Source organism: Pinus tabuliformis, chromosome 8 (genome assembly GCF_031772625.1).
Source record: "Pinus tabuliformis cultivar Carrire ecotype Pingquan chromosome 8, CPIR1, whole genome shotgun sequence".
NCBI lineage: Eukaryota > Viridiplantae > Streptophyta > Pinopsida > Pinales > Pinaceae > Pinus > Pinus tabuliformis.
Genome location: NC_142294.1, coordinates 242,553,131 through 242,564,431, shown reverse-complemented (window position 1 = coordinate 242,564,431; position 11,301 = coordinate 242,553,131). Strand labels below are relative to the sequence as shown.

General features: G+C 37.0%; 1 protein-coding gene across 1 annotated transcript; it reads right to left on the bottom strand.

Moving 5' to 3' along the window:
- Positions 1-7,731: 7,731 nt before the first annotated feature.
- On the bottom strand, positions 7,732-8,406 carry LOC149235044 (uncharacterized). Its single transcript, XM_089368446.1, has one exon. It carries the CDS (start codon positions 8,404-8,406, stop codon positions 7,732-7,734), a length of 675 nt encoding a protein of 224 aa, XP_089224572.1.
- Positions 8,407-11,301: the final 2,895 nt, after the last annotated feature.

Below are 11,301 nucleotides of genomic sequence, written 5' to 3'. Positions count from 1 at the left end.
GTTGCATGTGAGGAAGAAAGTGAAGGAAAATAATGGAAAATGAAGAAAATAGATTCCTCATTCATAAAAAGGCTTTTGAGGATAAGTTGGTAACATTTTGTTAGTTCAGTTTTGGAGCTCTCTCATTATTCTCTCTATCTCTCATACTCTTGGAGACTTAGAGTTTTCTTGGAGAACTCTTGGTGGGTGTGGCATACTTGGATTCTTAGAGCAAGAAGGCAAATAAAGACTAGGAAAGTGCAAGAGGGTATCATGATCAACAATTACATCAAATTTTCTTATAGGTACCGAGTTGCACGTATGATTTATTCACTAGTTTTGGCATGCATGGCACATGTATGTGGATTCTTGGTCATGATATATCATTGGTATGGAGGATTTCATGGATTGAAAGTGGATTGCATAACGTTTCCATTTCCTGGATTGAGAGTGGATTGCATAACCTTTCCATTTCCAGGATAGCCATGGTGATTGTGGGTTTACTTTCATTGTTTGTTTTTTGTTGGTTCTCATGTTTCCTTAGCTTGGGTTGAGTTATTATTTCTTGGAAGCCCTGGTTGGACAAACACTCTAGAATCCCTGTAATAGCTTGGGTTGAGTTAATATTCCTGGAAGCCTTGGTTGGAAAAATACTCTAAAATCCCTTAGTGGGTTGAGTTACTAGTCTTGGAAGCCTTGGTTGGACAGACAATCTTGAAGCCCGGCAAAAGCTACGGGTTGAGTTAAAGTTCTCGAAGCCTTGGTTGGGAAAAATGCTCTAGAAGCCCTAGAAGGCATTGATGGAGTCAATATGTTGGTGGTTTTGGTGATGTCAAACCGAGTGGTGGAATCACTATTTGATAGGTGGAGGTGGATGGGCTCTCGAATCCCTATATGAGTTTTGATTGATGTGTTCTAAGAGATCCCACATTCATGCTTGGAATATGAAATGGGGGTGAATGATTGAAGAGAGATTTTGCCCACATCATTTTACATTAATGAATCGGAGTAAAGTGATGGTTTCCATGTTATTACGTGATTGTATCCTCATGATGTTAATGATGGGGCATAAGTTGTGAAGTATGAAACAAACAAAATCTTGAGTCTATCATGTATTCCATCTATTGATTATGTGAACTCCATGGTGATACTTTCATGCTGAGCTACAAGGGAATCCACCTTCATGTTGGTCTACAATTGTCTTATTCATATTGCCTCTGTGTTGGGTTTACATCGTGATTTGATGCCTTTTGTTCATGCTTCCATTCACACAAAGATTCCGAGTTGGAAACCCTTTCTTCTTTGTTCCACATTGCCTCCTTTTGGTGCATTCACAAGCTTTAGGTTTTTAGTGATTCTAAACTTGTAGTTGACTGGGAACAAGGTTTGAACAATATGGAACATTTAAATTTTCAACACCTTCTAGCTCAAATTCGATAGCATATTCTTCTCTCAATGGAATAGATTTCATTGTCTCACATTCTATGGTAGCTCAACTAATCTACATATCAATTGTCAAAGGAAGCCCTAGAATGTCAATAGGGCTCATTCTTGACTATTGAGTATAAGGCCAAGAGGCCCAGTATATGCATTTCTTCTTCTGATGTTTTCTATTTAGTTTTAATGCCTTTATTTTTCTTGAAGAATGTTGATTAAATTGAGAATGTAAATTGCAAGACTAAAATGGTTATAATTTTGGTTTTGTTGTTTTAAAAACTTCAATTTAATGCTAGTATATTTTGGGCTTTGATAGTAATGAACACTAAGCTTATCAACTGAATTCTCGAGTCAATCTAAATTTTTATGTAATAGAATTGGTAATGTTTTCATAGGTACATGTCTACACCGATATTGTTTTCGGAGTCCTTAGGACTATCACATGTATATTTTGTGCTTAGAATAAAATGACCTTTCCATGGAAAAATGTATCTCCCTAAATAATTTGACTAGCTATTTTAGGGGAACCGACACTTTAGCTAATGCACTCAAAACTTGTATCAAACATAAATGAGCATGATACTTTAAAATTTCACTTTAGGACCTTACAAATAATTACTTACAATTTTATGGTTTATAAAACAAAATGTGTGTTAGTATCTGTGTAAGAGAATTTTGCAAAATAATTTCAACCAAATCCATGTTTTTACATAAACTTTAACCATTAGAATCCATGTTTTTACAAAAATATGCAAACCCCATTAGTATCATATTTTTAATTAGTTATGAATAATAATTATATATAAATAGTTTTAATTAAAAACTCTGATCAATATAGAAAATAACAATAATCTTAGATTCTAAGTAAATATAGAGAATAATGGTAAGCCTAGATTCTAAGTAAAAAAGAACATTGAAAACATCTATTGTAAACATCTAAAACTTAAAAGATTTATTACTGTTAAATATTTTCAAATGTATCTTATATAAATAAATTTATAGAAATATTGCTTTAATATTAATTATTTTAATATTATGTTAAATTTTTTATAAAATATATATTTTTAAATTATATAAAATAGTAAAACTTTGCAAATCCTAATTATCCATTTTTTCATTATTTTAGACCCTTTGATCATAGTTTAAATCTCATCTCATGAATTAAGTAAATCCTATGTAGTGAATTTCACATATCAGAGTTTAAATCTCATCTAATGAATTAAGTAAATCCCATGTAGTGAATTGCGATATTAATAGTAGGGATCAAATCACTTAGCTATAATTTGAGAACAAAATATGGATAAGATTCCGTGAAGCTTTCCCTGGTTCATAATAAAATAGAATTCGTCAACTTTCTTGGAGTTAATTGCTTCGTCAGGGGGCCATTTGCAGCTTCTTCATTGCACAAAGACGGGACAGGGGCAGGGCAGGCAACACTTGTGCAGAAGAGGAGTCCTCAATATTCTTCTCCAGCCGAATAACACATACATTTTGTATCCCAATAACACATACATTTAATGATAAAGCGGTAAATTTAAATACAAGATCCTGTAGCATTAAGAATGGGCGAGGACCACTCCCAAATTCCCATGTTCTTCAGCAGATCCAAGTTGAGAGCTCTGTCTCTCGGCAACTCTTTCGTTACCGGTCATACTTTTCAACTTGCATATCTCTCGTTGATCACATTCTGAAGTATCTATTTATTCATTCCAATTCGAATAATAATAATAATAATGAGTAAATGAATGCTTCAGATGTGATCAGCGGCAGATTGCAGTTGTCCATCACGAGGCTAATTCTCTCTGTAATTTACCACCACACCGATCCGACTTTTTGCCTCCCAGTCCCATGCCTTGCCCGCTTGGTGGAGTTGGAAATGCAATTGACGCTTTTCTTCTTATTCGGACGGATATTTCATAGTTACACTTAATTTTACACCCCAATTAATTAACTCTTACCTTCACTCCCTGCTATTTCGAGTATACTTCAGTTCCTGCTCTTTGCCGTTACTACCTCAGCTTCCTGCTCTTTGCCGTTACTACCTAGTACCGACTATTAAGTCCAAATGAACACCAGTCGAGTCGCAGTGAGTGGCCTGTTACTCTCTACTTCCACCTCTGATGCCTGTTATTTGGAGTGTACTTTGAGTTAATTTCGTTCACCAATTAATTAACTCTGCGTTTGTTTCGTACTATTTTGTTAACCAATTAATTAACTACCAAGTCTGAATGAACACCAGTCGAGTGCAGTTCCCGCTACGTGATGGAGTGTTGCGGTTAGAATTACGTGATACTCTCCTGTCTCTACTCGTATTTTCTCACTCTAAAAAATCCAACGGAATTACAAGCTCAGCAAGTGCTGAGTGAATCAACCTATTTCCATGCATGCATGACGGTAATATGTATCTATTTTCATGCATGCATTGCATTCGAAAATTTAAAAAAGCTAAAACAAGAATCATTATAAACCTATTAAAAATGATTTTTCACAAACATTAAATTGCAATGGAATGCACTGTACTTTCCAGGTAACTGTTTAAAAAATAATAACACCTATCCAAATACACACTGCTTTCCGCAAAAATGCCTTCATTCAACTCAACTTTTGTATAATACTAACATAACCACATTAAATGCAGTTAATAAAAGCCACCACATTTGTTATTATTATTTATTTACATATAAAAATAATAACAATAAATTGTCTAGATAATCTTCGGTAAAATCACATAATCAATCTTTTGTCAACGCGTTTCGAACCAACTAGTGTGGTTCATCGTCAGGACAAGTTGAAGAACTGATCTGGTTTAGCTTGATTAAATATAGTGTGCAAAGACTCCAACGGCTATATTGCAACGGCTAATTTTGACTTTAGGATCAAAGTCAAACCCTGATTTTATTATTAATAGAAGCATATAATTTATTATTATTAGTTAATTGAATAATAAATATTTTTATTGTTTAAATGTAATGGTCATTATATCTTCATATTTATTAAATAACCTATATTTATTATCATCCCTAAATTATTTAAATACAAATAAATAGTATTAAATTATTATTATTCTTAGAATTTAGTTACAATAGGTAACTATGTATTTATTTAATAATAATTGTTTAAATCAAAGGGTCCAATGGAAACTAGATATAACGGTCATTAATAAATTATGGTAAATTGAATAATGGTAAACTAAATATAATGGTCCTTAATAAATTAAATCTCTATATAACCCATATTTATTATTATTCCAAAATTATTTAAATACAATAAATAGTATTAAATTACTATTATTCTTATAATATAGTTACAATAGGTCATTGTGAATTTATTTAATAATAATTATTAAAATTAAGGGTCCAATGGTGAAAATAAATCATTTTTATTAATTATTAAATAATTAATATCATATTAATTATGATTTTAATATCATAATTAGGTAAATATGGATTATTTAATAAACATAAATTATTGTATGAGCTTATTATTAATTTCGAATGGGCCATGATTTTGCCAAAGATTATCTAGACAACAATAAATTATTATTATTTAACACTGTTAATTAATTAATAATAAATTAGTAATTAATTTTTTTTAAGTAAGCATCCACAGGGATTTGAACCAATGACCTATGGCAAAGAGTGTCTTAACAGTATACACATTCACCATCACCAAAGCTCCATGGGCATAATTAATCATTTTTAATTAGTAAAAAAAATATATTGATAATAATTAAAATTCTTAAATATAAATTCTTAAAAATAATTAATAATAATAATAAATTAACCATAATAATAATAATAATTAATTAGTAATTAATAATTTTTAATTATAAAAAAAATAAGATTTATAATAATTAATTAATAAATATTAATTTTAAATCACTAATTAAATAATAATAAGTAATAATAATAATTAATAATTATAAACTAAAAGCCATAATAATAATAATGAAAATAATAATAATAATAATAATAAATTAGTAATTAGTAATTAATATCTATTAATTATTAAACAATAGTAATAATTTCATAATTAGCTTATCTTTCAAATTAATCACATTATTATTCTCTCTTTACCTTGAAAAATCCCCTCATAAAAGCCACGACATTTATTATTATTATTTATTTATATATAATAATAATAATAATAATAATAATAAATAATTATACACTATTAATCAATACTAATTAAATACTACCATAATAATAATCTATTATTATTATAGTAATAATTTTATAATTAGCTTATCTTTCAAATTAATCACATTATTATTCTCTGAAAAATCCCCTCATAAAAGCCATGACATTTATTATTATTATTTATTTAATAATAATAATAATAAATTATTATTATACACTATTAATCAATTAATAATAAATTAGTAATTAATCATTTTTTTTGTAAGTAAGCATCCATAGGGATTTGAACCAGTGACCTATGGCAAAGAGTGTCTTAACAATGTACACATTCACCATCCATCCAAAGCCCCATGCGTGTAATTAATCCTTTTTAATATATATATAAAAACTTTACTGCAATTGCTGATCCTCCTCGCAGGGAGTCTGTAATAACCATATTGTATCAAAACTACCCTCAACAGAAAGAGGGAAAAAGGTTCAAAATTATATCTTCTGTAATAACCATATTGTATCAAAACTACCCTCAACAGAAAGAGGGAAAAAGGTTCAAAATTATATCTTCTTTGCGCAGAGAGAGTTATATATATATGCCAATACCAAAACTGTTGTATCTACAGTCGTATAATAGATATGAGAAAATAAACATGATTTTTACAATGAGATCTACAAAATCATGGGCTTAAAGCCCAATTTGTCCATGTTCTACGAACGGTCTGTGGTAATATTGATGGTGAGTACCATCAATCTCCTCCTGGATCAACCAGTCATTGCCCTGTAGATGCGTTGCCTCTTTTGAAAGTTGATCAGCCTCCGAGTTTTGTTCCCTGTAGATATGTCGACAGACAAAAGAGTCAAATATGTGTATCATTCTACGAGCTTCCCCTAGTATATGCCTTAGTGTATATGCATTGCAGTGTGATGCATTGTTGAGCCAATTACATACAATTTTTGAATCACCAAATAATTGAAGATGTCTGCAATGATGAATTAATGCAAAGTAAATGAGATGTTTTGCTGAGCAGAGTTCGGCAAAGTTGTTGGTGCATGTCCCCAAGTTTATTTGAATTTTAAACCAGTGGGTATCATTCAGGTATAGTATGGCTCCCCCACGACATCCTGCTTCCTGAGCAGAACCATCAAAATATGCTCATGGTTTAGATTTATCTATGGTTTCAGGAGTGATGGTGCGCAGGGGGGCTATGTTGTCATCCTCGGGAAGGAGATCATAATCAGAGATTATGTGTTGTAGTATAGAAGGCCAGTGAGGGTCCTTGAGATTGAATATGGACTGGTTTCTAGCTATCCAAATGGCCCAGCAAACAAGGAGAGGCATGTTCCTGGCTTTTCCTTTGTGGGCTAGGCACCAGGTATTCCAAGCCTCATGGACGTTGTTGCCATGCCAGGGGTTCAGGGTAGGGAAGTGTGCAGTAATACCGTTCCAAAACTCCTTAGTGGACGGGCAGTTCAGGAAGAGATGTTCAGTGTTCTCTTCATCAAGTCGACAAAGATGGCATCGAAAGGGACCATAGAAGGATATCTTCATCAGATTGGCACTAGTAGGGATCTCGTCAAATAGTATGTTCCACAGTAACAGGCAAGTGCGAGGGGTGACCTTGAGCTTCCAAAAAGTTCTCCAATTCGGGTCAATAGACTGAGGTTTATGGGGATCCATGAGCCTGGTGTATCCTTCTTTTGGGGTATAAGTTCCATTCCCTACGAAAGCCCAAATAATTTCATGAGGATCCTCTGATAAATGGATATGGGCATGTGAGAGGGCTTCAATGTATAGTTGCTAATCCAGTCTCCAATGATCAGGGATGTCCAATTCGTGTGCGGATTTCCATGCCTAATGTAGGACTCTGGAATTATTGCGGTCGCCAATATGCTTGATGTAGATAATGCCCCTGTAATTTAGGAATCTAATTAAATCGGCTGGCAACTTGTGTGCATTCCCACATCCCACCCATGGGTCCATGCCAATATGAACAACGTTACCCTCCTTTATTCTCTAGGTAATTCCTTGTCGCAGCAGGGGGAGCGCGTTCATCATTGCCTTCCATATGTTGGAGATATTACTAGTCGGGGGGTGAGTCTGTCTGAACCAATCCATCAAATTTAATGGCCATATGTATTTTGCATGGGCTACCCGAGTCCAGAGACTATTAGAGGTACTGAGCTACCAGCCGAGCTTAGCAGCCAAGGCTTTTGAAAATAGCTCAAGTCCTTTTATGCCCCATCCTCCCCATTGTTTTGGAATTGCTATACGGTCCCATTTGACCCAGGCAAAAATTTTCCCAGGTTGATTACCCTTCCATAAAAATCTGCAGCAAATATTTTGGAGCCTGTTCAGAATGCCTTTTGGGATCCATGCTAGGGTCATCCAGAACACAGGGGTGGCCTCGATAACTGCCTTAATGAGGATTAATATGCCGACCTGAGAAAGGTATTTGTGGTACCAGATCTGTAAGCGTTTTTCCACCTTTGCGATAAGCCACGTCCAGTCTGCGATCCTGTATCCGAGGGGCTTTATTCGGAAGCCCAGATATTTAAGCTCGTCATCCAAATTGAGTGCAGAGAAAGGAAACCGCTGGGTAGTATAGATGGACTCATGCTGAGAGCAACCAATAATGGTAATGGTGGATTTTCCTTCGTTAATCATCATCCCCGTTGCCTGTTGAAAGAGCTTGAATATATTATGTAGAATAGAGGAATCGCCGATACTTCCATTTAAGCATATCAGGATATCATCAACAAACAAGAGGTGGGTCAAAAAGAAGTTCTCCAAAATCTTGATGCCAACCAACTGATTTCTGTCCCGGGCAGCAATGATGGATCTGCTTAGTCCTTCCATAATAAGTAAAAAGAGTAGAGGGGAGAGGGGGCAGCCCTGCTTGAGCCCCCTCTCTGATAAGAAAAAAGGAGTAGCTTCACCGTTAAGCAGGACACTGTAGGATACATCCTTTATGCAGCTCATAATCCATTTGATGTAAGCAAAAGGGAAGCCTAGGTGAGTTAGAATTAACCTGATATAGAGCCAATTTTCTCTATCAAAAGCCTTGGAGAGGTCCACCTTTAGGATCATGCCCTTTTGTTTCTTTGTCTTGAGAGTGTGAAGCAGTTCCTGTGCAGTGGCAATCGCCTCATGTATCTGTCGATGCTGAAGGAAAGAAAATTGTTCAGGAGATACATGTCTAGACAGTATGGGCTTCAGGCGATTTGCAATGATTTTAGCAATAATCTTGTACAGAACATTACAAAGAGAGATGGGTCTAAAATCATTGAAAGAGGTGGGAGAATCAGATTTTAGAATTAGGGCAATAAAAGTGGATTTGATGGCGCGGGCATATTTCCATTTCTTCTACTGTCCTCCACGATTCTGAGTAAATCATCCCCCATGATGTCAAATAAATCAATATAGAATTCGATGGTCCACCCATCCAGTCCAGGACTTTTATCTTTTTTAAACCATTTTAAGGTGGCCTCAAGTTCCTCCTTCGGCACAGCCATCATCAGATTCTCCAAATCCTCCTGATCTACGTATCTGGTGAAGAGTTCAGCAACCCGCATTATCTCTAGAATGTTTGCCTCACGAGGTGCCTTGTAGATGGTTTTGAAGTGTTAATTTGCAAGTCTGGCTAGACCCTGCTGCTCAGTTACCATCTGACCCTGTGCGTTTTGAAGCTCCCAGATAGTATTAATGGCTTTCCTACCATTGGTGAATTTATGATAGAACTTAGTGTTATTGTCACCTTCAACCAGCCAAATGACTATACTTCTAAGGCACCATCTCTCCTCTCTTTCCTTTAGAATCTGGGAGCGCTTAGAGATAAGAGTAGAGTATAGGTCCTTATTGGCAGGTGCTAGGAAGGTGTCATCTGACGAGTCCTCAAATGTGGCAATGGCTCGTTCTGCCTCCTTCAATATCTTATCATCGTTTATCCGTTTCAGATGTGCCCAATTTCTGGAGATCCTCTTGAGTTCAGATAATTTCCTTATAAAACCAGCAATGTGTTCCTCCTCGTTCATTATAGGGTTGGATCTCCAATAATCGGATACAAGCTGAAGATAGTTGGGATCCTTGAGCTAGGAAGCATTGAATTTGAAAGGGATTTTGATCTTCATGGCGTTGTCTGACAATTCCAAAAATATGGGCCAGTGGTCAGATAAACCTCTAGAGCTTACCCACCGCCTAATGCGAGGGTCGAGGGTGAGGAAAGCCTCTTTTATAAGGAATCTGTCAAGTCTTCTAGCCAGACTATGATCGCCACTTCTGTTATTTGACCAGGTATATTGAAGTCTGACAGGTGGGATGTCGACCCATTGGTGCGCTTCGAGTAAGGTGGGGATCGAGTCAGAAAGGTTATCCACTCGGGCCAATGTCCCCAGATTCACAATATCCCAAGGTGAAATTCAAGTCCCCTCCCAGGATAATATTGCCGGGCCGGAGTAGTTCAGATGTGAGCGGGTATCTCCAAAATGGTTCCCTCTCCACACAAGTGCCATATACATTAATAATACGAATATCAACACCAAGAGAGTGGGCCAATAAGTCCATACCGATGAATCCTCTGCCTCACCAAGTATTCTGGAGCACCAAGGATTTGTTACAGAAACCAATAGCAATACCACCCGATCTCCCAAATGCGTCCATAGCATGAAAGGTCCAATTCGGTAGCCAAGAGTTGAGGATAGGGATGAGGGTGGTAGCCGAGCAGAGAGTTCCTCGTAGGAAAATAACATCCAAATCAGTCGAGGTGAGCAGTGTTCTTAGGGCTAGTTTTTTCGGGGGGCTAGCAACCCCACTACAGTTGAATGATAATAACTTCATGGATAGGTAGAGGGCCATCCCTTGCTCTAAGGTTCCTGTCAATTGTTTGTTGTCGCCCAAGGGCAACTTCTTCCCCCGCAGTGTGTCTGGCTTTAGAGAGCCGGGAGGGGCGACCTCTAGTCGATTTGAGGGAAGTCAGGGGACAAATAGGATCAATACCAATCGCATCTGCACCCTTATCCTTTGATCTGGAACGAAGAGGGTACCGGGGGGAGAGTGGGGGAGAGGGGGGGGATGGAGGGGGGAGAGGGGGGGGGGAATGGAGGGAAGATAGGTGGGGGGATGGAGAGGGTAGAGGAGGAGATCAGGGAAGGGAAACATGGGGATGGAGAGAGGGAGGGGAAGGGAAGGGAACAGAGGAGAGAGGAGGAGGGGGTAAATCCCTGGGGGAAAGGGGGCGTCGGTAAGGGAACAAAAGGGATGGAGGGGGAGGAGTTACCCATGCAAGAGAGAGATGCAAAAACATGTGATAATCCAAAGACAGAGGAAGATACAAGGAATAACATACCCGTAGTCGAGGTGATGTCTCTTGCAGTGCCCGAGCTGGATGGAGGAGGAGGCGAGGAAGGAATGGAGTCCGTTGGTCGCTTATCTGATGCCTCGATGATGGGAGTACCCAGTGTATCTCTTGTTTCTTCGGGAGCGTGGTCATCCAGGTGATGTGAGGGTCCTCCTTTCGTCTCCTGGTGTTGTGAGGTACCTCCATCCATCGGTTCAGGTTCTCGACTCTACTCAGGGCCCCTCTTTTTGTGGAGGAGAGGGCAATCCTTGTATAAATTCCCTACCTTATGGTATATACGGCAGCGGTACGGGATGCCTTCATAATCAATAATCTGCTTGCGAGATGTGTCCCTCCATTGTATGGTGATATATTCTAGTAGTCCTCCTCTGGTGTCAAAATTAATAAGGATGCGAGCG